This window comes from Oncorhynchus keta, chromosome 35, assembly GCF_023373465.1.
Source record: "Oncorhynchus keta strain PuntledgeMale-10-30-2019 chromosome 35, Oket_V2, whole genome shotgun sequence".
Taxonomy (NCBI): Eukaryota; Metazoa; Chordata; class Actinopteri; order Salmoniformes; family Salmonidae; genus Oncorhynchus; species Oncorhynchus keta.
This window is the reverse complement of record NC_068455.1, coordinates 58,525,017-58,551,958: the sequence shown is the minus strand read 5'-3', so window position 1 is coordinate 58,551,958 and position 26,942 is coordinate 58,525,017. Positions and strand designations below refer to the sequence as shown.

Genomic DNA, 26,942 nt, shown 5'->3' with positions numbered 1-26,942 from the left:
ACTCACTCTATCCAACCCTGTGTCAACTCACTCCATCCAACCCTGTGTCAACTCACTCCATCCAATCCTGTGTCAACTCACTCCATCCAACCCTGTGTCAACTCACTCCATCCAACCCTGTGTCAACTCACTCCATCCAACCCTGTGTCAACTCCCTCCATCCAACCCTGTGTCAACTCACTCCATCCAACCCTGTGTCAACTCACTCCATCCAACCCTGTGTCAACTCCCTCCATCCAACCCTGTGTCAACTCACTCCATCCAACCCTGTGTCAACTCACTCCATCCAACCCTGTGTCAACTCACTCCATCCAACCCTGTGTCAACTCACTCCATCCAACCCTGTGTCAACTCACTCCATCCAACCCTGTGTCAACTCACTCCATCCAACCCTGTGTCAACTCACTCCATCCAACCCTGTGTCAACTCACTCCATCCAACCCTGTGTCAACTCACTCAATCCAACCCTGTGTCAACTCCCTCCATCCAACCCTGTGTCAACTCCCTCCATCCAACCCTGTGTCAACTCCCTCCATCCAACCCTGTGTCAACTCCCTCCATCCAATGCTGTGTCACCTCCCTCCATCCAGCCCTGTGTCAACTCCCTCCATCCAACCCTGTGTCAACTCCCTCCATCCAATGCTGTGTCAACTCCCTCCATCCAATGCTGTGTCAACTCCCTCCATCCAATGATGTGTCAACTCCCTCCATCCAATGCTGTGTCAACTCCCTCCATCCAATGCTGTGTCAACTCCCTCCATCCAATGATGTGTCAACTCCCTCCATCCAATGCTGTGTCAACTCCCTCCATCCAATGCTGTGTCAACTCCCTCCATCCAATGCTGTGTCAACTCCCTCCATCCAATGCTGTGTCAACTCCCTCCATCCAATGCTGTGTCAACTCCCTCCATCCAATGCTGTGTCAACTCCCTCCATCCAACCCTGTGTCAACTCCCTCCATCCAATGCTGTGTCAACTCCCTCCATCCAATGCTGTGCAAAACAAACGTACCTCAGAAAGACTAGTGCTGTGAAGACACTATGTGCAATGATTAAGTCTTCTTAACGATTATAGACATTGTCCACCCGTTTTCATGTGTCAAATGTTATAAAGCACCCAAATCCCCCAAAATAATTCTCAAGGTGAAGGATAACTATTAAGATTGCCACTTAAATTGGAAAGAGCTCAAATAATGTACAGGAAAGTGGCATTTGATCAACATTCAATTGTTGTAAAAATGTGAAGGCACAATTGTATTGGGCAGGTAATCATTTTTGACATAGACAGTACATTATTCAATTTAATAGTTGGTTCATTAGAGAAAAATGTAATTAATTATGAAATTAAATGAAAACTCAACTGATACTTGATTCAATCATCACATTGAAAAGTGTACCACATTATAGCCAAACTAGTCCGGTGTCCTTTAAATACTCGTAGTGTTAAATATCCATTGTTTTTCATCAAACGTTTGCCATAAAACACATTTTCTACTAAAATCCCGAACTTCACATCCAATCATATCCCTGTTCACAAACACTGTCTGTCAGTCAGGCCTACTGAGGAGAGAGACTGTACACAGTCAAGTTCTCTTAAATAAAATAAGTGAAATAGGAATGTAGCCCAACCCGACTCCCCTCCAGTGTGCTGCAGTTCACACTCACCTGGCTGCTCTGTGGGCTGGACGGGTCGTAGCTGGGCACGTAGCTCTTCAGGGAGTCAGGGGGGTTGAGATGGGGCGGGTAGCGGATGGTGGGGTGAGAGAAGTAGGGTGACGGGGCAGGGGGCAAGATGGCCGAGAACTGAAGGGGGGAGTGGGGTGGAGGGCTCCTCGTCGATATAACTAAGGGGATAGGAAGAGGGAAACGGAGAGAGGAAGAAACAGAGAGAAACAGGGGAAGACAGACAGACAAGACAGACAGACACATTTAGAGAGGGAGGGAGAGAGAAAAACAAACCATTGAAAAATACACTAATGGAGAACAAAAATGTGCACATTACAATCCCAACTGATTCAAAGGACTTTTGGGGGAAGGCTGAGGGGGTTGCATGACAAAATAAAACACTTTCAGTTCAATCACTTTCTTGTAGAGGTCACTGTAGGTCACTGAATGAGCATGTCTAGACTTAGTAGTGGGGCAGGTGCTTAGCCTACTCACCACTGTGTCCGACCCCTGGGAGTCCGGGGTGGTGGTGCTGGGGGAAAGTACTCAGTCTGGAGGAGGAGTCCTGCGGGGAGGTGGGGCTGAACAAGGGCTTCTCTGGCTTCTTCATGGTGGGAGACGACATGTCTGGAGGAGATGAAACACATGCACACCTGGTTAAGGGGGGTTACCTGGCAACCACAGAGCCACACGCACAGACGCTGACAGAAGTAGCATCACTGTTCTGTGCTGTGGCGTGATGGCAGTCATAGTATAGGCTTGCGATCGCTTTTGACATGTTTTCTCATGCCTATATGCAAGGTACTGTATGACAATAGGACTGACCATGAAAAAGAATGGACTCCGAGACCTCATGTTCTGTGACAGCAGCCGCTCTCCCCTGACCGTGGGTCAAGCTCAAGTGTCCCCGGCCTGTCGCAAGACCTTCCTTCCTACCTCTCTCCCACCCTCTCTCTCTTCCTCTCTTCCTCCCCACAATAGAGAAGAATCCACCTGAAGAGGGAAAGGTGACTCATACCAAACCAGGAAAGGGACAAAGACCTCAGGAATCCAGGGGAATTCCCCACTCAGAATTTTGTAAAAGGAAGCAGCTTAAGTCGTTTCAGTTTTTTTTTTTTTTTTTTTTTAGCAACATGAGCAATACCTCAGACAATGGATGGATCTTTCATTTTTTTAAGAGTTTCAGACTATGGTACCACCCCACGGTACACATGGTTGAATCAACATCGTTTCCCACGTGGAACAGATGTTGAATTGATGTCTGGGACAGTTGTTTTTTTACTTGTTCTTATGTGGTGTAACATTCGCTCAAATATATTCTCGACAATTCCAAAAATGACAGAATTACACGATGGACAATTATGGAGAGAGACCTAGAATTGGGGGGGAAAAAGTCTACGTCAACAGACTTCTCTAACAAAAAAGTCGCACCGGTCTGGGAACTGATCAATGTAAAATCCTAGAATTCACTGAGAATCCCTAGATAACAACACATTGTTGTATGTCAAAATGATTTAACTTGATGAACTCTGTCACTTCACGTTCCACCCCAAAAGTGAGCGAGTAAACCAGGTTGTGCTCATACCAGGGTGTCCCAGACTGATGAAAGGGCTATGAATCTTATCGAGCAGATATCTAGCTATGAAATGCACCACCGGGCTAGTATGAGGAGCCAGGATTAAGTACCGCACATTTCGTCGGAGCATAGATATGAAAAACCTTCTTCTTCATTGCAAACAGCTGTTCGTTATCAAACCAGTTGCTGACTGAGGATTTGAGAGCAGTGCCAAAAATATGTAAGGGGAGTGGCTAGATATACATAACTCCACAACATGGCGTCAGCTGTACTGTAACAGTGAAAGACATTTCAGTGAGCTGACGTTTGAGGACCAAAAAAAACTGAATTGCGCCTAATCCATGTGCAGTGTAAAAGGGTTTTGTCGGACGAGGCATGTAAAATAAATGTCCGTTTGGCACTTTGGACAGCCTCATATCAGTTCAATATCAATCCACTTATTTATTTTATTCCCTCTTTACAGAGTAGTCCTTTTCCACGAATGTCCTGATCTCTCCGCTCCTCTTCTCCATAGCCATTACATTCCAGCATGTGTTCACCCCGATACTAAAAGGTTAAAACACAAAAACAGCGGGAGAAGGAAGGGGGGAAAAAACAGTAAATCCCATCGAAGTTTCGTTTAAAGAAGCGAGGGGGGAGGGGGGGACACCTTATGCTGTTAGATGTTGGGACATTCTGTACACTAAGTGTTTTATCTGTCGTAGGGTAGTGAGATGAGAGGTGTCCCTCTCCCTTCCACTCTAGGGCTTGAGCCCTGGGGGGAGAAGGGGAGTGTGTTTGTGTGTGTGTGTCGGAGGAGAACAATCTGGAAACACGGGACAGTGAGGGCTTAATTAAAAAAGCTACGGGCCCTGGCCTGCACCACGAGACCAGGTAATGAGACATACACCCCTCCCTGGAGGATCTCTCACACACACACACACACACACACACACACACACACACACACACACACACACACACACACACACACACACACACACACACACACACACACACACACACACACACACACACACACACACACACCCTCTCTCTCGCTGCCTGTCAGTATAGTGGCGTTAGCAGGGCTAGGCACGGGATGGCCCACCAACTGGGCCTGCCACCTGTTGAGTCAGACAGCTCCTCTGAGACCTAGCTAGCTTCAAACAAGGGCCGCCACACCTTCCCATCACTCACTCCACCTCCCTCTCTCTCTCTGACACACACACACACACATGCAAACACGTGCCTGGATACGCACACACACACACACACACACCTGTTAACCCTAGCGTGACCTTTTCAATCTTGCAGTCTAATAACACGACAAGTTTATTAATAAAGTTCTCTGCTAAGTCTGCTCACAGCCACAGTTACTACAGCTCTCTTCTAGCATGTCTTCCTTCTCACTTTCATTGGTGCCACCCTGCATTCCACAATTAAATCGTTACCAGAATGAAGATTCCACTCACATCGCTTCAACATTGCAACTTTTAACACTGCTTCAACACTCCAATACTCCCTCAGATTGGCGAGAAAACAGGAAGCAATGAGGAAGCTCCCAAACTACCAGAGAACTCAACAACCCTCCAAACGAGCTTATCAACAGGGGCATGTTCTCAGTCACGATATTTCCTGTCAACAATTCTGTTACTCACCCAGCCTGTTTGTTCTTATCATATTTATTCAACAGTAATATTGTAGAACCCCCCACCACACACACACACACACACACACACACACACACACACACACACACACACACACACACACACACACACACACACACCTCCCCCTCACCTTCTCTCTCGTGCCAGGTCCTGCTGCCGCTAGCTGGGGAGCTAGGTGAGGAATAGAAGTCAGGGCCAGTGGGACTGGTCTCCATACTCTCGTCTATGTTGAGGGTCTTGGGCCGCTTACTGGGGAAGAAGGCGGAGAAATTATGAGTCACAACACTCTACGTGATCTCTGATCCCTGTGTCTCTCTACTGTCACTGCCCCTCGATGTTGTAAAAATGTCATCTTTATGGCTAACGTATTGTCTCGATGTGTGGGCGTTAATAAAGTTGAACTAGAACAAATGGCCAAAACATGGGAAGTACATGATGGAGTAAGATTATCAATTTGCCCCTCTGACACAAAACTGAAATCAGTTTTGCATCCACCCCCCTACATCTAATTCAAAGTTCAGAGGTCAAGGTGTGATGCGGGAGAAGGAGAGTGGGGTTAAGGCAGGATCCTGCAGCAGACTGACCTGCCAGGCGGGGAGGAGAGGGAGCGATGGAGGCCCACGCTGGAGTTCAGGTCATGGTAATACGGCTGACTTGGCATGTCGGCCATGGAGAAGTTCACCCCTGCCCCCTGGGTAATGGGCGCTGAAGAGTAGGGAGAGAAAAAGAGGTTACTTCCTGGTCACTGGCCTGCTGATTGGTTGCCTGCTGAAGCTCTGTTAGAATTTCGATATGATGTGACCTTGAGCATGGCCCACAATTTCACTGAAATGATCTCAGTGTGCATGATCCCCTCTCACATGACTGACAATCATTGAACCTTTGCATTCCACCAGCATAATGCAAACTCATGACCTAGGCCACACACACACACACACACACACACACACACACACACACACACACACACACACACACACACACACACACACACACACACACACACACACACACACACACACATCAGCTCTCTGATTGGTCCTATGCTCAGCTGGATCATTCTCAATTACCTATTGTAATTGGTCAAGCACATATGAATAAGTGCATTGACGTTCACTTTCATGGTGCTCTTATGTGTGATATGCTTTGAGAAACCACAGCCCACCACTGTGTGAAAGTCTACTTCTTTTCACCCTGTGGTTGACAACCGCGAGGGAGGGATATTGTTTCAGGGAGGACAGCTGAGTGTTAACTAGGGCACTGTGTAAAAGCTCCTTCCGCTCTTGAAGCTGCTGCCCGCGATGGTAGCCCTGTGAGGGCGGTGGGTGGGTGGGTAGATTGGTTTGGACTCGACGAGAGACTGGAGTGTGTGGTGGGGTCTGTTGTGGTCTGAGGTTTACCACTGGCACGAGCTCCAACCCCAGCACTGCAGTCTTGGAACAACCCACGGCAGCCCTGGCATTGGCTACCCAACCCACGGCAGCCCTGGCATTGGCTACCCAACCCACGGCAGCCCTGGCATTGGCTACCCAACCCACGGCAGCCCTGGCATTGGCTACCCAACCCACGGCAGCCCTGGCATTGGCTACCCAAGGGCATTTGTGTTTTAATTTACTGCCAACGAGACTCTCCCTCTCTCTCTCTATTTCCTTCACTCTCTATTCTCTCTTTTTGGCATAGCATACTGTGTGTGATACCACTTGCTCTGTCTCCCAGCCAAAGTCATTTAACCCCGTCTGTTAAAGAAAATACAACCCTGACTTCTGAATGCAAACAATGCCAGGCACAAAATAACAATGATTCTAAAACACCTGCTCACACTTTAATTTGAATGTGCATTTTCAGAACTGCAAAATCACAGCACTGACTGAATTTCAATTGGCTTAAAAGGTCTGCTCCGCAATCCGAAAAACAACAAATCAAAAATGGCAGTACAAATTACAGAGGGGCTTAAAAAAAACATTAAGTAGAAAACACGAGTTGTATGCCAGTGTCAGTGAGTTCTTAGTGTACCCCAGGCATGTTAGAGGTCAGGACACAACATCCCAATAGGTATGTGATAGAACACAACAGCCCTTGAGCCATACAGGTAAATCCTGCCTGAGGGGACCATTGTCCTCAGCTAGCTGGGGAGAGCGATTCCTGAAAGAACATCCGTCATCGTTTTTGAAAAAGGGCAGGCAAGTCTATACAAACACACACGGTCACACAGTCTCTCACACACACACACACACACACACACACACACACACACACACACACACACACACACACACACACACACACACACATACACACACTCCGGTGCACTGTACACACACTCATGTTGTATTCTAATGCTGGAGACTTGCTCGACTGGATTTCCTCAACTGTGAAGCTTGCTGTTTTGAATCGGCAATGTGGATAAGGGGCATTGAGGGCGATGGTGATAAAGTCGATACTTACTTCTGGACACCCGCACCAGCTCTGAAACACTGAAGACTCCTGATTTGATGAAGCTGTCTTCCAAGTAAACTGCAGAAACAAAAACCACAGACAGACAATGTATCAACGCAACATTAAACCCAATGCTTTGTGTTCTCGTCACTGAGAGTAAGTTACATTCGTAGCGATTCGAGCTGTTGCTAAAGTAATAAATCATTACTTGATCCCCTGCTTACGATACACAGGACGAGCAACAATTCTAAAATAGAGCATCCATCATCTACCCATCAACCATAGCGACATGACCCAACACAGCTCCAGCCTGAATAATGGCAATATTGACAATACTGAAACATGTAGGCTTTGAAGTACAATATGTATGGAGCCCAGAAAGTGAGAAAAAGATCTATCATGACCCATCAGTCTAGCCTGGTCCCAGATCAGTTTGTGCTGTTTATATGTTTGTCATGACAATAGGAGTCGGCCATACAGAACAAACATAACTGTGACCAGGCTAATGTCAGTCTGTCAGCCATTCAGACAGACATGTCACTGACACCCAAAAGGACTTTGACATTTCATTCTTTGATGTTCTGAGCAGGACCATTGGGTGTGCCAACAACATAGGGGGGAGGCGTGAGTCTAGATTCCGATTGGCAGCTAAATGCGCTTTCTTCCTCCTAATTCCTCAATGCAAGCCAACGGGCGTCCCAGAGAATGACAGGGGGAACTGTGGCACTGTAGTGGGAGCAGCTAGGGAGGCCCTCACAGGGCCTGAGTCATAGGTTCAACGTTGGCTCAGCGTAGTGTTTGACTTGGCAGAGAGACGCACATGCAGGGTAGGCAGAACCTACTCTTGAGGTACGGAGCTAATTACGTTCTTGCCCGTGATGACATAGTCCAGGTCAGTCCAGGAGAGCAGCAATAGGCTGCCGGAGATTATTTGGAATAGTGGCCATTTTGTTTGGTAGCCAGCAGACTGGCTACTAGACGTAGCTTAGCTATCCAACCCTTATTGGCAAGGACAAGAACTATGGCCTCAGACATCCACTAGTGAACTACAGAGGAGCACATAACTGTCTAGCCTTCGTGTTTCCCAAACGTTTTTGTCTCTTAGATTGACAACAGTTTTGTTTTGGTGTCTAGACCAGTTGAGGCTGCTGAGGGGAGGACGGCTCATAATAATGGCCGGAATGGAGTCAATGGAATGGTATCAAACACAGTACCATTCCATTTATTCCACTCTATTCCAGCCATTATTATGAGCCATCCTCCCTTCAGCAGCCTCCACTGGTCTATACAGATGTAGGATCTTAATTTGTGAATTATTATGTGGATTATAATCAATGATCATATTTGTAGTGGGTTGATACATTTTTTGTAAAATAAAGTCTCAAATTTCAAAGTGGAAATCACAAACTTGAGAAGCCTTTTTAAACCTCAGATACACGACAAGTTTAAAATGTTGTCCTGCAACAGGGTGATTAAATTCATATGTAATTCCATAGAAACCTTACATTGGCTGTGGTCTGCATAACTGTAAAAGGTCACATCCTGTTTAAAGATAATTATGCCAGGTGAGAGCATACACACAAAGAGTAACTATCCTAAACAGATTCTGGAATCGTCTACCATCAAGTACAGAGAGGGGACTGGGAACTATAGAGCTGTGATTGACAGGACAGAGGTTGGAGGACCGTGACAGTGAGGTTCAGGTACATACCTGGGTTCTTGCCTGGCTCATTGTTACTGGGACTTCCTGACTGCTGTGAGTCTGTAACACAGATAGAGAACCATGCTTAGTATTATAGAACCATCCCACTGGGCACAGACGTCAATTCATCATCTGTTCCACGTCATTTCATTGAACCGTAGATCATTAAATACCACAAAGGTCATCAAAGTTCAGCACTCTTCTATCAATTTAAGTTATTCAAATGAGCTTTATTGGCATGGATGGTAACCACCCAGTGTTGCCAAAGCAATACAATGACCCACTACTATAAGGACACGTCAAAAATACCCTGAATGTGACGGGTGGCCAAAAACAAAGAAGCAAGGTGCTGTTGGCCATCAGATTTCATTTCAACCTAGACATAATATCAGCTGGAGTCGTGGAGATTATATAATGAATACTCCTCAGCTTCCCTAGAATGTGTCTGAGGTTTTTATCGTAATTTGTCTGCAGACGTGTCAGTCCTGACAGACCAAGCCAGATGTGCAATGGTATTTGCTGTTGTTTAAAGAAGAAGAAAAAAGGAGACAGAGAAAAGGGAGGAGGCGGGGGCTACAGTCAAACGCTAGTCAGAACAAAAGAAGTGCTCAACAGGAGTGGAAAGAAACAATAAGACAATTAAAAACAATATTTTTTAAAAAGACGAGGCGAAGCGTTCTCCTGACCTTCACATACAGACTGGTTGATCCTGTCTGACTTTTTACAGGGCCTGGGTTAGGGAAAACATGGTCTGCCTCTGCCTCATCCTGCCCTGCCCCGGCCCGAGAGAGGCATGCACATAGCACACGCAACAGGAGGGGGATACACTCTGAAACACATCAGGAATTCTCCCCATAAGGTAGCCTATCTTAGCCTCCAAGCGCTTCGTCTGATTGATGATGTTACCTTACAGCACCTTTGGGAAGAGGATAAGCTGGGGTAACTGGCGTTCCTCAGCCGCCACCTTGCTCGTTAGTCACCGCCAACCGCCAGGTCTGTTTTCTCGGCTCGAACCGCCACGCAACACCAACAGATATTCAAACGATGCCCAAAAGAGCCTGGCTTTTAACGTAAATACTTGACCATGTCATATACAGTCAGCAATAGAAAGTGGCTCCAAAGAGCTCACTTCATTTCACCTAAAAACTAGTACAGTAGGCTTTGTATGGAAGACCGGGTGTGTAGGAACTAGTGGTGAGGAACTAGTCCAGGCATATCAGAGGGCGAGGACATCGACAACATAAACACTAGTTCATATCATATAACATTGGAACTAATTTTCAACTGCAGACCTAAGAGCTGACTTAAATTTCACATAAACACCAGTTCCTCACGACACTACACACCCGCTCTTCCACACAAAGCCTACTGTAGCATCAGCCGACCGGAGTAGGACGACATCGCCGTCACCCAAAAGCCAACAACATATGGGAGAGGAAGAGAGGAGGACCCCCCACCCTCCACCAACCCCCCTCCCTCTACCAGCCCCCGCTTCAACCAACCATCCAGGGAAAAAGCAGCACACGAGGGGGTAAAAGTACAACAGTACAACACTGAATGGCCAGGCTGTGTTTGCCTTGAGTTCCATAATGATTCACCACAGCCGCCCTCCACGTGTTCCTCCTGTGCCCTACGCCTTTAACGCGGAGAAGTGAGGACAAGAGGCAGGGAGACAGTGAACTCAGATATCCTCGCCTTGCAACACAACACTCCCTTTTGCCGCTGGAGAGCCGTCCCTCTCTCATAAGGTTAATTGTAGATGTAAAGGAGGAGGAGAGAGAGAGAGAGAGAGAGAGAGAGAGAGAGAGAGAGAGAGAGAGAGAGAGAGAGAGAGAGAGAGCGAAAGAGAGAGAGAGAGAGAGAGAGAGAACGAAAGAGAGAGAGAGAGATTTATGACCATTAAACGGCACTGCAAAAACAGAATGTTCTTGGCTGCGGCTCAACACTGACAAAATAGGTAGGGAACAACACATATGTTAAACAAAAAATATCTCCCCTTATGGTTAACCCTGAACAGTCCCAACTTTGAGTTGTCTCTACAGGATACAGAGGACACTAGGGAAGTCTGATGTCGATAGCTTGCGCTCTTTTGGGCGCAACTTATTTTTCTGAGCTGGCTAGTTTGCTAGCTTGTCTCTTTTGCTAGCTTGTAATCCACCATTTACCTGAAAAGAAAGGACTCTCTGGATGGAAATTCACATTATTGCAGCAAAAGAAACTGCATGGTGCTATTGAGTTCTCGGGCACATCATGCAAGACCATTTGTTATTCGACTGACACGCCATAAAAATAATGTATAACGAGATGGAATTCTATGTTTACACGCCACAGCCGGGGGCTTTTGTGCCAACGGTTTGTGTGGAACCACGTCCATACAATAAGTGATTGCAGGGAGATTCTCCTCCTTTCTTGCTCCCTGCCACCCAGTCACCCTGGCACCTCCCACCCTCATGCCACTTTCAGAACCATCCGTCAGTCTAGTTACAACTGTCAACTATTGCCCTCTCCCAGGAGAGAAAGAAAGAGAGAGACAGACAGAGGGACAGGGGAGGAGGGAGAGAGAGGAGAGAAAGTGGGAGGGCGCTACAGAGAGAGAAAGAGGGACAGAGAAACAGAGAGAGAAAGAGGAGGCAGGGAGCTGGTTCATCTAACATGGAACAGACCATTGTGAGAGAAAGAGGAGGCAGGGAGCTGGTTCATCTAACATGGAACAGACCATTGTGAGAGAAAGAGGAGGCAGGGAGCTGGTTCATCTACCATGGAACAGACCATTGTGAGAGAAAGAGGAGGCAGGGAGCTGGTTCATCTAACATGGAACAGACCATTGTGAGAGAAAGAGGAGGCAGGGAGCTGGTTCATCTAACATGGAACAGACCATTGTGAGAGAAAGAGGAGGCAGGGAGCTGGTTCATCTACCATGGAACAGACCATTGTGAGAGAAAGAGGAGGTCGGGAGCTGGTTCATCTAACATGGAACAGACCATTGTGAGAGAAAGAGGAGGTAGGGAGCTGGTTCATCTAACATGGAACAGACCATTGTGAGAGAACAGGTGGGGAGCTGTTTCGTCTAACATGGAACACACCATTGTGAGTGAAAAGGCAGCCTTGACAAAAGACCAGATGGTCGTGGCAATTAAAGAACCCAGGCAGCAGAAGCAGCATCTTCACTTTGCTGCCCTACAGTACTGTAGGCCTACAGAGGAGCCACCTGGAAGAGGTGAGGTGGGATCCAGGCATATGGCATCTACTGTCAACTCATCTCAGAGGTTTGAGGGAGCACCATACATCTGAGAGCTGGAAAACACCTGACATCTCACATACATTTCACCCTTGACCTGTAGCTAGGGAGGTGTAGGAGGTTGTTATGGAGGGCTTGAAGTTAAGTTCAAGTTCAAATTCCAGTTCAAGTGTGTTGAAGCAGTCGATCAGGCCAGGGTTTAAAATATTCTTATATATATTTTTGAAATTAATAATAAAATCAACATATGAACACATTTAAAAAGGAATCATTCCAAATAACCGCTATTCTAACGAGAAAAATGGAATGTGCCAACAATGCCTTCAGAAAGTATTCACACCCCTTGACATATTCCACATTATGTTGTGTTACAACCTGAATTTTTCCCTCCTCCTCCTATACACAATACCCCATATCAACGAAGTGAAAACATGTTTTTAGAAATGTTTGCAAATGTATTATAAATGAAATACATTTACAAAAGTATCTCAATTTAATCGATTTTAAATTCAGGCTGGAACACAACAAAATGTGGAAAAAGCATCGGGTACGAATACTTTCTGAAGGCACTATATGTTGTACAATTGCATACTCTGAAAATGTAAGTCTGCATACAAAGAAATAAACTGCCTGACAGGGGTGAAGACTTCCCTCTACAGAAAATATCTCCAATCTCCATCCAAAAGATGCATCAAACCTTCCAAATGGAGACCAATCCAATCGTCTTCAAACAGGCGCCAGCAACCCGTAAATAAACAGTGTGGTCTCGGTCTGCGAGGTAGAGCTCTGGCTCTGCCCTGGGAGTTTGGCAAGGCCCGGATCACAACGCAAGATACCAGAGACACACAGCCACACTCCAAAAACAACGTTTCTTGGCTCCTCTCCGTCCCTGCCACTTGTTTAAACAAACAAACTGGGCTCGCAAAGAAGGAGGAGAAAAAAAAAAGCAAAACAGAGGATTTGAGGATCTTGGCTGTGATTTGAGTGAGGAAGACTGACACGTTGGGATTGTGGGGAGTACTGACATGCACTGAGTTTGTTTCGTACCTTATGCACAACGTGGACTCTTTGCTATTGTGATCTCTCTCTCTCTCTCTCTCTCTCTCTCTCTCTCTCTCTCTCTCTCTCTCTCTCTCTCTCTCTCTCAAAACACGCCAACAAGTTTTTTTGCACTCTCCTTTATCTAGTTTGGCATGATACCCATACCTTCCCCCGAAGAAACTCTCAGTCCACCCCCACCCCACTGTGTATATTAAACCAGTCGCATACTTTTACAAACTCACTCGTTGCAGTACACCTACCTGATCCCACAAACACACATCCCACACACACTCTCACATACACACACGCCGCCGCAGATGCATACCAACGTCGACATTTCAGGGAGGGAAGAGAGAAGCCGCCTGGCAGCCATTTTAGACTGCTGCACCCGGGGTCTGTGCACATGTATAGCTGTGGCTGCCAGAAGCATGGGTCCTGAGCCAAGACGCATCTCAGCGGCCCAGGAGAGGGAGGGAGGGAAAGAGAGAGAACGAGAGAGAGAGACGTAGAAATATCGCCTAATTACGGCAGTGCTAGGCCCATAATGTTTCAACAATACAGCTGTGTGTAGTGTAAATATTTGATATGGCCACACTTTCTGTCCCTCTACTGCACCAGTTTGGCCGAGGAGCAAGCCGTTAGAGGGGCAGGCAAGCTGTCCATCTGTCTGTCGGTCTATCCTGGTGCACATAGTCATGGTGTGTGAGTTTGTGTGTGTGTGTGTGCGGACTTTGTCCTGTGTCCTCCTCTGCTCCTGGTTTTTATCCTTAACGGCTTAGCCATGATGACATCATTGTGGGCCTGGTTCCAGATCCTAGCTTTCTCTTAAATGTTGCTCCATCACTGCATTTTACAGCTACACTACATGGCCAAAAGTACATGTACACTTGCTCGTTTAACATCTCATTCCAAAATCATAGGCTTTTATCTGGAGTTGGTCCCTCCCCTTTGCTGCTATAACATCCTCCACTCCTCTGGGAAGGCTTTCCATTAGATGTCAGAATATTGCTGTGAGGACTTGCTTCCATTCAGCCACGAGCATTACTGAGGTCGGGCGATTAGGCCTGACTCGCAGTCGGCATTCCAATTCATCCCAAAGTTGTGCGATGGGGTTGATGTTAGGGCTCTGTGCAGGCCAGTTAAGTTCTTCCACACCGATCTTGACAAACCATTTCTGTTTCGACCTTGTTTTGTGCAGATTCATTTTCGTCAGACTCCCAGATGGTGAAGTGGGACCACCCATACGTAGAATGTATGCACACATGACTGTAAGTCGCTTTGGATAAAAGCGTCTGCTAAATGGCATATTTAAGTGTGATTAATCACTCCAAAGAAAGTGTTTCCACTACTCTAGAATCCAGTGGCGGCGAGCTTTACACCACTCCAGCCGACGTTTGGCACTGAGCAATGTGGTTTTGTGCTTGTGTGAGGCTGCTCTGCCATGGAAACCCATTTCATTAAGTTCCTGACAAACATTTGTTGGACTGAAGTTTCTTCGAGGGGCAGTTTGGAACTGGGTAGTGAGTATTGCAACCGAGGACAGACGATTTGTACACGTTACGCGTTTCAGCACTCTATGGTCCCGTTCTGTGAGCTTGTGTGGCATACCACTTCACGACTAAGCCGTTGTTGCTCCTAGACATTTCCACTTCACAATAACAGCACTTACAGTTGACCGGGCAGCACTAGCAGGGCAGAAGTTTGACAAAATTACTTGTTGGAAAGGTGGCATCCAATGACGGTGCCACGGCCATCACTATACATAGACTTTGAATTGCTGGCCACTTAATGGAACACAAGTCACTTGAATAATGTTTACATATTTTGCATTACTCATCTCATATGGAAATACTCTATTCTACTATATCTTAGTCTGACATTGCTCGCCCAAATATTTATACATTCTTAATTCCATTCCTTTACTTTAGATGTGTGTATATTGTTGTGAAAATGTTTGATTATTCTGTCAGATATTCCTGCACAAGCATTTCTCTACATCCGCAAAAACATCTGCTAAACACGTGTACTGTATGTGACAAATACAATTTGACTTGATTTTGTTGAAAGTCACTGAGCTCTTCAGTACAGGTCATTCTACTGCCAATGTTTGTCTAAGGAGATTGCATGGCTGTGTGCTCGATTTTATACACCTGTCAGCAACTGGTGAGCTGAAATAGGCAAATCCACATACTTTTGTGTATCTCCGTCTCTGGGTCTGTAACAGTATCTCATATCTTTTGTCTCCTCTTGTGCTTGCCTACATTTATCTCTCTTTCTGTATCAGGAACTGTGTCAACTGTATCAATTTCTTATCTAGTCAGAACAGTATAGTATAGTATATGCTTTCCTCTCCACGTCTAAATCGTCCTCTACATCTAACCTGGTACCTCTCAATCCTCCACCATTTTCACATTTTTTTTTGTCACACTTTCTTTCCCTTCTTTCTCTCTTCTTAGTGGCCCTCTGTTTCTCTCTCGCCCTCTACTGTCGCTCTCTCTCCCTCTCTTTTTTCGCCCCTTCTCTCCCCCGTTTTGTTGACTAAACAAAGTGGCCTTTATCGGAGAGAGCCGCAACCCAAACAAGCCAAACAAAAGATAGGGCGAGGATATCTACCCAGAGGAGGGAGGATCTTATCATGCCAGGGAGGCCATTGTGCGTGTGTGCCAGTCTGCACAATGGCAGTCTCATGCCCTGGCATCTAATGCACTAACGTATCATAACGTTCTTTGAAGGCCGACACCTGTCTGCCAAGAGACCAATATCGAGGAGAGAAGACGAGGAAGACATGCTAAGTTTGACGGCCATTTTGAGAACTCATCCTTTGCCAATACCTAGAGAGCATGTGTGGTAAAACGAGCCCATACAAACGCAGACCCAGAAGACAGCAGTAAATGTGTTAAGAAATGTATAAATCTTACTGTGTGTGCAGAATGGACAGATATGAAGACAGCAAAGCATTCTTCTAGGAAATGCCCCCCCCCCCCTAGTCTTCTATCATGTTAATTAGATTCAGCTACATTTGCTTTAGATCGACTGCAGACATGATACAAAAAGCCTGTCTAGGAACACATTTAAGGCTTGTGGGAGTGTTAGGGGGGAGGTGGGGAGAGACAAGGAGGGTAAAGTTGAAAAGACTGAAGGAACAATGACATTTTGCCTTCTTTTTATTCGACGGAGAGACACCACAGATTTGTTTGAATGGAACACGCACACACCCACACCCACACACACACACACCCACACACCCACGAGACAGTGAGACAGTGGGACTGTCAGGTTTTGAGACGTAGGAATCAAGTGTCAGACAGACAGGGTCAGACAGAGGAGGGCGATGTGGAGGGGGGGGGTGGCATACAACTTTCAGGGCAAAAGCATTCACAGACAGCTACAGGAACTGTGTGTGGGGAGGGGGTTCTCGTGATTCTCATGAAACCACTTTTAAACATGTCTGTAGCAAATTGAATTCCACAATCATGATGCAGCTGCAAAAATCAACTATAATTCTGAAAATGTGTTTTGTTTTTAAAATATTGTACATTTTCACCAGAATTTTGTACATTTTCACCCCACATTCTCATTATCAAAATGCGCCCGGATTAAATTCTCAGGTCATTTTATACAATTCTACTTTAGACAAATCTAACTTATTCGAATAAAATACTAAATATGTTGCTGTAGTTTGTCCATAAATCATAAACATGGTATACTAGTTGAAAACTATAGTATTTATTATGTAAAAACACTGTCTGTGGACATGTCTCATTACCGTAACACCTTTTCAAGTTCCTGTAAAAACTCCCATGATGCATCATTTAGAGGAACAATCCTTCGATGAGCACTAGTTAAGTTATTTGATGTGCTTATGTGCCTTCAGAATGAGGTTCTTATTCTCAAACACCCCTTTAACCCCACTTTGCCTTCTCATTACCGAAACAGCTAAAAAGCTCAAATTGGGGAAAAGTCAGAGAACCATTACCTTACCAACATGGAGGCATGAATGGGCTTTGGTGATGTGGTCAATTGTTTGCTGACTCATAACGGCTGTCTCCTATTATTTGCAGATTGAGCTAAGGGCCTCTCATTACCGAAACACACATTTCTCATTACCACGTAATCTTTTGGGTCCGTTTCAGTCATGAGAACCGTCATTTCAGTAATGATAATAAGCTAATTCTAATGTATAGTCAATGGGTGTGCTGTACTGGTAAACTTTATTTATTTACTTGGACCAATTGTATAGATTTTTTGTAAAACAACAGTTATTTGATTCAGTAGGGGTTTTCAAGAAATATTGGGTGTATAAACCCCATTTACCGTTCTTTAAGTCCCAATCTGCAGTTTGTGTTTCAACGAAGAGTAACCCCACCACTTAGAGGAGGATATCCCCAATTTTGTACCTGCTTTTACACTTACCTATACTGTTGTTTGATATTCACATATTTAAATACTTTATAGGCATATTGTGTCATGTTGTTTGCCCATAGGATCCCATCCAATCCAGAAATACATCTAAAATACCTTACAACCACAAATATCCATGTACAAATACACAAATATGAACTAACTTTTTTTAAAGTCACCTTGTTAAGTTTAAGTCCACTTTTGAAAATGAATGCATGTAATTACAATTCTTACGCACTGAAATAAGAGGTATTTTAATCAATTGCATTAAGAGCAGTGATTTTAGTATTATTTGGGATTAACAAATGACACTGATGATTATTTTGGTTTACTGAATCTCTGATAGAGATCAGTACAGTTCTTCATTGGCAAACTATGCTATACTCATTACCAAAACATGCAGTCTCATCCCTGAAACCTACTTATCATTACTGTAATGCGGCAATATTTAGGAAATATTAGGCAGTGTAAAACATATACTTTAGCAATTTTAGATTCATCTGATAGTGTGATTTTTGTTCTTTATCGAAATAGGTGTGCATAAATGAAATTTAAAAAAGAACATGTACACGCCTATGATTATGACAAAAAAAGTTTTTGGAAAAATTGGGTTATGGTAATGAAATAAATGATGAAATAAATGTTAATTCAATTTTCAGTGTTATGTTTAACTATAATATTTGACATTTGTTTATAACTTTTTTGGACTTGTTGCGGTAATGAGAAGTTTTGTGTTGGTTGTTGTGGAAATTGTGCTAAAATGCATCTTATCTGACCAAAAATATAATGATAATTATAAAATTGATACGTACAGATCCTAATCTCGGTGATCCAAGAGGACATTTTATGAAAAAATGACACTTGAGAATGTTTTGGTCAAATGTCAGTTTCGTGAGAATAACCCGTGTGTGTGGGTGTGTGTGTGTGTGTGGGTGTGTGTGTGTGTGTGTGTGTGTGTGTGTGTGTGTGTGTGTGTGTGTGTCCTCTGGGGAAGAAGAGATGTGCATACTAATGATACTGGAGACTGGTTCCCCTTTCTCTTACACTTTTTGAGGGGACTCAATGCTGTCTCGTCCATAAACTCTCACGGGGGTGAAAAGACGAGTGCTTTTACAGAGCCCGAGAAAACAGACTTCTCATTCAGGTCAACAAACAGTGTGGCATCGCCCACATTCATTCCAGAGAGGAACGGGAACAAGGGCTGAATCGGCTGACACATCATTAATGAGGCCAGGCCAGACCAGGAAAGAGAGAGGGAAAGGGTAAGTAGCCAGGAATACAAAGACAGGAGAAGAGAGGAGAGAGAGGGCAGAGAGAGGAGACTGTGGGCATATACACATATGTACGTGCAGGCTCACATTTACTCACAAATGTATGCACACACACATGCAGATGTAGGATCTTAATTTGATCCCCCTGTTGCAGGAGAACTTCCCTGCAATGCACAACATTTCAAACTTGTAGTGTATTTGAGGTTTAAAAAAGGCTTCTGAAGTTTGTAATTTCCACTTTGAAATTGCATCAACACCTACCAAAATGTTCATTCATTATAATCCACATTATAATTCAGATATCCTGTTGCTGCAAGATGTTCCTGCTGTAGCGAACGGGCTCACACTAAGATCCGACATCTGTTCATGTGGACTAAGATATGCACAAATACACAGATGCATACACACACTATGAAATTACACACAGATAAACACACAAATTATTCAGGTCTGTGAGAATTGAGATCTCTGAAGTGCTGCAAGCTTAACACACACACACACACACACTCTCCTGTTGAGAGCTGTGCCGTGCCATACACGTGCTCTGTGGTCAGGGCCTGGGATGCAGACAACACAGAGGCTCATCTGGCTGTCCCATGAAAAAAAGCATGCAGGTAGGGCTTCACCACACACTGCCCCAGTCACTGTTTCCACACACACAAGCATGAACGAACGCACGCACACACGCACACACACACACACACACACACACACACACACACACACACACACACACACACACACACACACACACACAAAGCCTCCAGCCATGCAAGACATAGCCTGACCGTGACATGACAGAGTGCTTTTCATGACTTCAAAGTCCCAGTCACACTACTAAGGTTCTGTCATAAATATTTTTAAACTAGATCAGGCTTTCACTTACACTATGTTGGTTCCAGGCTGTTAGCTAAGACACCTATCATGTCGAAACAATGCACCCATCAGCACGTGAGCATTAAAACAACAGAATGATTTTGGTATGCCTCAGACCCACAATTTGCTTTGTTGTCACTTAATTGACTGTCTAGCTGGCATTTGCATTTGCCCACTGCCCAAGCTGCTCGTCTCGGGGTAACATAATGGGTTACGTGGTGAGGAGGTTGGTGCCACTTTCCACAGGACCGGGAGGAGCCATCTTTGGCAGTGGCAAATGTCCAAGGCTCCCCTTTTATATGTGGTGGAGGCAGGAGGGAAAAGAGGGAAGGGTGAGACTATAGATTTAATTATGCATGCGTGTTTCTCATTCATGATGGTAGTGGGGGTGGGAAAGGGGGGGGGGTAAAGGGGGTGGGGGTGAGGACCAATGACATTCCGCCGTAGCCCCCTCTTTCTCTCTCACCTCTCTCTCACCAGTCTGGGGGCTGCTTGGGCTAATGAGGTGACACTCACCGCCTGGAGGCTAGCCAAAACAGTCCATTAACTCTTAGCAAATAGTGAAGAGGAGGAGGAAGGAGGAGAGGGGAGAGAGAGAGCGAGAGAGAGCGAGAGAGAGAGAAAAGAGAGGGTACCGGGGTGTTTTGTATTTGTGAATGAACCAGCGGGAGTTGGGATGTGTGCGTGCGTGCGTGTGTGTGTGTGTGTGTGTGTGTGTGTGTGTGTGTGTGTGTGTGTGTGTGTGTGTGTGTGTGTGTGTGTGTGTGTGTGTGTGTGTGTGTGTGTGTGTGTGTGTGTGTGTGTGTGTGTGTGTGTGTGTGATCGTGATGATGCGTGGTAATTCACGGCGGGAATGGTTCAATAGAGGCAGCTCTCAAGTGTGGGACTGCATGGGACAGGGGGGTTGGGGTTTTGGGAAGGGGCTGCTATTAGCACAACGCCACATCATAGAAAACCCACCCAGACAGACAGACAGACCTTTGACGGAGGGGCTGTGTGATTCTGCTCTTTCATCCTATCATCCCTTCCTCCCACACCCCTTGCCTGATAATTATGAGACAAATGCACGGGTCCCCTGCTGATGAGTGGCATGGGAGCCCCACAGTGGCGGGTTCAAACCTGCTGCACGCCGTCTGGACTGGGAAAAAGGAGAGAGGGGGAAAGAAAAAAAGAGAGAGAAATGGAGTGATGGAAACAGAGAAAGAGGGAAGGAGAGGGGGCGAGAGTGAGAACGAAAGAGAGAAAGAAGAGAGAAATGGAGGGAGAGAGAAAGAAAGAAAGAGAAATGGAGGGAGAGAGAAAGATAGTGGAAGGAGAGAGTGAGAGAGAGCAATAGTGGAAGGAGAGAGTGAGAGAGAGCAATAGTGGAAGGAGAGAGTGAGAGAGAGCAATAGTGGAAGGAGAGAGTGAGAGAGAGCAATAGTGGAAGGAGAGAGTGAGAGAGAGCAATAGTGGAAGGAAAGAGTGAGAGAGAGAAATAGTGGAAGGAGAGGGGGGGGTTCAAACCTGCTACACGTCATTTGGACTGGGAAAGGGAGAGGAAGAAAGAGAGAAATGTATGGATGTAAAGAGAGGGGGGTGTAAAGTGTTTTCTAGGAAAGTGCCGGGTGGTAGTCGGGTAGATCTTCAGCGGGTTAGCCGGCTAACATTCTCTAACCTCTCTTTTGTAACAGTATTATGTGAACATTCCTTCCAATAACATTCCGGGAAGTCTATGTTTTAGCAAAACTCCAGGGGGTGGTCCTTGAAAGTTGAATTATGACATATTCCTGGAAGTTCATGTTTTACAACAACAAAAAGTTATTATAATATCCAGGGGTAAAATTGTCCAATAATCTCATCGTAATCGAATGAGTATCAGACAAAAATCAACTGTTACATTGTGACAACTGCAATCAATTTAGTATTGATTCAAATGTCTATACACTGACCAATGGAGACTGATCAAGGTCGTGTATGGCTGAGTTGGTAGAGCACGGCCCTTGCCATGCAAGGAGTGCGTGTTTGTTTCCCGGGTTCACCCATATGTAAAATGTACCCGCGCATACATGTAAATTGGATAAAAGAGTCTGATAAATGGCTTATGAGGGGGGGAAAAAAATACTTGAAGAATCTTAATTGTGAATGGAGGATTCCATATCTTTATAACTCTGAACTCCAGCCAATGAAGGATGCCAGTGACTCCCACTAGCCAATGCTTACAACCGCAAGCCTTTGGCCGCTGACTTAGCCAACAGAATCCCCACTGGCAGGAGGCCACAAAGGATCTCTGCCCCCATCACCCTGTGCCAACGGCACAGAAGTAAACATACCCATACACACAACGCCAACGACCTCCCACACCTTAATTACGACGTTGGATGACATATTGGATCATATAATTCCACATCTAAGGCAAGGCGGAGAGGCCTTGGCCCAAGACAGACAATGGAACAAAGCTGTGCACTCATTCAGACAGCTTCGCTGGCAGTAGTACCCATGTTTGGAACGGAGTGGTGTTTAATGTGTTTTTACAAACATAAAAACTGACTAGCAGCACTGCCAACAGATGTCGACAAGCACTTTTTTTTCTCTCTGCCATGACGTAACTTCAATAGGGAAGACGTAAAAACAGGTGCAAATGAAGACAGAATGTTCTCTTATTCGTCCGTCCGTCCGTCCCGTCCCCCCCCCCGTCCCCCCCACCCCTCACGCAACTGTGCTCCATCTTCTTCTGTGATTGAGATATGGAGAAGTATTGGATTGGCTAACAATGGAGTTCTGAAAGCTAACAGGCAGGAATATTTTGATGATGACACATTTCCTCCGAGATGGGCATCCAATGGTGATCAAGCAATCAAATGTACCGCTCTAGTGCTTGAACACCACACATGTACCGCTCTAGTGCTTGAACACCACACATGTACCGCTCTAGTGCTTGAACACCACACATGTACCGCTCTAGTGCTTGAACACCACACATGTACCGCTCTAGTGCTTGAACACCCCACATGTACCGCTCTAGTGCTTGAACACCACACATGTACCGCTCTAGTGCTTGAACACCACACATGTACCGCTCTAGTGCTTGAACACCCCACATGTACCGCTCTAGTGCTTGAACACCACACATGTACCGCTCTAGTGCTTGAACACCACACATGTACCGCTCTAGTGCTTGAACACCACACATGTACCGCTCTAGTGCTTGAACACCACACATGTACCGCTCTAGTGCTTGAACACCACACATGTACCGCTCTAGTGCTTGAACACCACACATGTACCGCTCTAGTGCTTGAACACCACACATGTACCGCTCTAGTGCTTGAACACCCCACATGTACCGCTCTAGTGCTTGAACACCACACATGTACCGCTCTAGTGCTTGAACACCACACATGTACCGCTCTAGTGCTTGAACACCCCACATGTACCGCTCTAGTGCTTGAACACCACACATGTACCGCTCTAGTGCTTGAACACCACACATGTACCGCTCTAGTGCTTGAACACCACACATGTACCGCTCTAGTGCTTGAACACCACACATGTACCGCTCTAGTGCTTGAACACCACACATGTACCGCTCTAGTGCTTGAACACCACACATGTACCGCTCTAGTGCTTGAACACCACACATGTACCGCTCTAGTGCTTGAACACCCCACATGTACCGCTCTAGTGCTTGAACACCACACATGTACCGCTCTAGTGCTTGAACACCACACATGTACCGCTCTAGTGCTTGAACACCCCACATGTACCGCTCTAGTGCTTGAACACCACACATGTACCGCTCTAGTGCTTGAACACCACACATGTACTGCTCTAGTGCTTGAACACCCCACATGTACTGCTCTAGTGCTTGAACACCCCACATGTACTGCTCTAGTGCTTGAACACCCCACATGTACGGCTCTAGTGCTTGAACACCACACATGTACCGCTCTAGTGCTTGAACACCCCACATGTACTGCTCTAGTGCTTGTACACCCCACATGTACTGCTCTAGTGCTAGAACACCCCACATGTAAACAGGTCCAGAACGAAGCTTTGCGGTGCAACAGACTACTAGCAGGTATCAACAGTTGGATTTCCAATGTTTCCACCCTCCTCCACACCCCAGCATTCAACCTGTAATGTCCTCAGGTAAAGACTGTTAAAACCTCTTAACGATTCCTAATACCCGGCTTGGCTATAAGAGGACGAGAGGCCATGGAGTCGGTGTTATAAAAATGGCTGCATGCCGCATGGCCAGTAAAACCCTTCCTTTCCTGCTAATGAGCCCAAACATCGGAGCTAGCTAAATGACGTTTGAAACCCCATGCCAGGGCCGGGATAAATCAATGGCAGCCAAGGGGGAAATAGAGGAGGGTGGTGCCCAAGTAACGGTCCCACACCTGGGACGAGGTTTCAGTGGAGGGGGTCGGGGCAGGGAGGAAATTGTGTAGCCAAACGTAAACACATTTGTTGGTCGGCGGTGTTCAGCGGCATTTCTGGGTAACAGAAGCAATCTCCGGTCCTGATACTGCAAGATTTTGAGATGGGCTCGCTCATCCATTTTAGCCGGAGGCTCAAGCGGAGCAGTCTGTCTTAGCAGAGCTGAGTGGTTGGAAGAGCACATGCTCTCGCATAAACTCAGGAGAAACAAAAACCGTGTGCCCACCACAACGTCAGAGAGATCTGGCAGGGTTCCAGAGGCAGTAAAGAACTCCTCCACCCCTGATGGAGCAATCGCCATGGGGATCTCCCAAATCAATAATCAAACACACAAAGTTGCGCACACACACGCGCCCACACACAACTAAAACAACTCCCTCGACACCATGCAGGGCCGATCATAACTTTTTTATTTACCACAGCCAAAACTCCAGCTTGCACATTGTAGATATGGTTAGCAGTGCCCCACTTTTATTCCTACAAACACACAAAGTCCAACCTACAAGTTCCTCCTCACAAGGTGTGGCAGCGTGGAGCTGCAGTGTCTGAAGAGCGTGCCTGATGAGTGTATGGCATTCCGCATTCATGGCAACGACTATAGGAAGCAAATCGTCTCAGTGCTCCCGTCTCGGTGCTCCTTCCGGGGCAGCCCCTCGCACCACACTGCAGCCGTAACAACACGTGGTTGGGGTACAGAGCTGCAGCACAGCCCCAGTTTATATGGGCAACAGTTGGAGAGGGAACCAACTGCTAAATTGTTTGAAAAGCCATAAACAATGCCTCACAAAGTCTAGTGTTTAAGAACCGGGCCTGGATGAGTGCCACAGGGATATCGGTGTGTCGTAATTGATGTATCTAAAAGGAAATAATTAAAGGGTATGCAAATTAGGTCTAAATTACACAGGAGGTGTACTCTGGGTGGATATCACGACAGCCTGGCATGGCAAGCCCAGTCCTCCTCCCTCTCAAGTAAGAATGTTAAAAATGTGAAATGCTTCTATTTTGCAGCCCATTTTTGGGGGATGTTGCCAAAATACAGGGATGATACCGTACCAAGAACAAAGACACCTGTCGTGTGGCCTAATTCTGCAAGTTTTTATTTCTGTCAGAGCCTTGAAAGGCGTTCATTATTAAGGTCCTATTGCGGGAGGGAGAGATTTACAGTTAACTTTTGGTTGGATTTGTCCTCATAAAGCTTTTTCACTCTTTCCCACGAGGCTCCCGACTTTATAATCTCTCTCAAATATTCACACGGATGACAGCAGGAGTAGGGCGCCATGTTACAGGAACATGGAACGGCAGAACTAGGCCTAAATATCACACAACTGCCACATTTTTTTCCATCGTTTGGAAAATCAGGAATTTCACCACTTTCCCCCTTTCCTCCCCCATTTCCCTCCCTCCTTCCCTGGTACTCTTTCCTCCCCCATTTCCCTCCAATCACTCCCCAGTGCTCTTTCCTCCCCCATTTCCCTCCCTCCTTCCCCCGGTGCTCTTTCCTCCACTTCCTCCAGTTCGCTAGGATTGTCCACTCAGCCTGACAATGGGGGTCTTTACACCAGGCTTCACAGCTAGCTTCCAAATGCTGCCTTGCTGCTTTCCAGTCATCCTAGCATGTCGTTTTCACTTTATCTGTGAAGCCAAACCATCAGTGGGTAGGGGTGGGGGTGGGGGTGGATGAGGTAGGGATGGGGCGGAGGGGTAGCGGGGGTGTGTGTGTGTTCAGGAAGGTATACACCGCGGGGCAAAGCATGTATTGTTTCGAGGGGGACATGTTTCACTCTCAGGGTCCCAAGCAACAGGGCAGAGAGGGAAGGGAAGAAAAGGGAAGAGAAGGGGAATAGTTGCCCTGTGTGTTACTGTTAGCGTTGTTCTGTGTTCTCCTGAGTGTGATCTGATTCCCTCCCTAATCACCCCTCACCGTCGCAATCGAGTGTGTGCCTCGGAAAACGTTACAATTGAGTGCCTCGGACCACAAACATACATTTTTTCCATTCTAGAACATTCTCCTCACCTTCAGACAAATGCAAAGGGCGAGAACAGAGCGCCATTAAACCATTTTTTTTTAACAACCTAGCATCAAATGCATTTGTTATTTCAGCCTCGGGACACATTCCATCGTTTGGGGGAAACCCCCACCCACCCACCCCCCACACTATATGTCAAAACCAGACGCCCGGCAAGTACAAACGCTTAACAAAAGTGGCAACATGTTGTTCTATCAACAAACTAGCAGGTAGGCTCTGTAGTACTGAGCTGATTTAATCTATGGTAATTCATTGTTTATCCATTTTATTTGGAGTTATATTCATTTTTACCATCATATCTGCACTGTGTTAAAGTAACCAGAGTGAAAAAAGCCAAATGAATAATAAAAAGCAGTCAAATACCAAAAATGTCTACACCAAAATGTCTACACCAAAATGTCTACACCAAATTGTCTACACCAAAATGTCTACACCAAAATGTCTACACAGACAGATAGGAGATAATGTAAATAATCCACCATGACAACAGTCAAGGCATGTAGGAACAATACTGTTTGCTGATATGCTCATTACGTTCCGTTTGAATTAAATATGTAGGCTTTGCATTGAATGTACTTTCCAATTCAGATTGGACATACGTTTGTGGAAACTATGTCAACAAGGACCAAATGAATG

General features: G+C 45.9%; 1 protein-coding gene across 10 annotated transcripts in view; it reads right to left on the bottom strand.

Annotated features, from left to right (window-relative positions):
• The window catches only part of LOC118368723 (nuclear factor 1 B-type-like), an 89,664-nt gene that overhangs the window by 20,357 nt on the left and 42,365 nt on the right, over positions 1 to 26,942 (bottom strand). For 8 of the 10 annotated variants that reach the window (XM_052497177.1, XM_052497178.1, XM_052497185.1 and 5 more), the window contains exons 3-8: positions 9,040 to 9,090; positions 7,338 to 7,406; positions 5,477 to 5,597; positions 5,023 to 5,141; positions 2,160 to 2,291; positions 1,665 to 1,843 (exon numbers count right to left, since the gene is read on the bottom strand). In XM_052497177.1, coding sequence (XP_052353137.1) covers positions 1,665 to 1,843; positions 2,160 to 2,291; positions 5,023 to 5,141; positions 5,477 to 5,597; positions 7,338 to 7,406; positions 9,040 to 9,090 — 671 coding nt within the window. The remainder of the gene's footprint in view (positions 1 to 1,664; positions 1,844 to 2,159; positions 2,292 to 5,022; positions 5,142 to 5,476; positions 5,598 to 7,337; positions 7,407 to 9,039; positions 9,091 to 26,942) is intronic. The other 2 variants (XM_052497179.1, XM_052497184.1) reach the window with 1 other exon arrangement.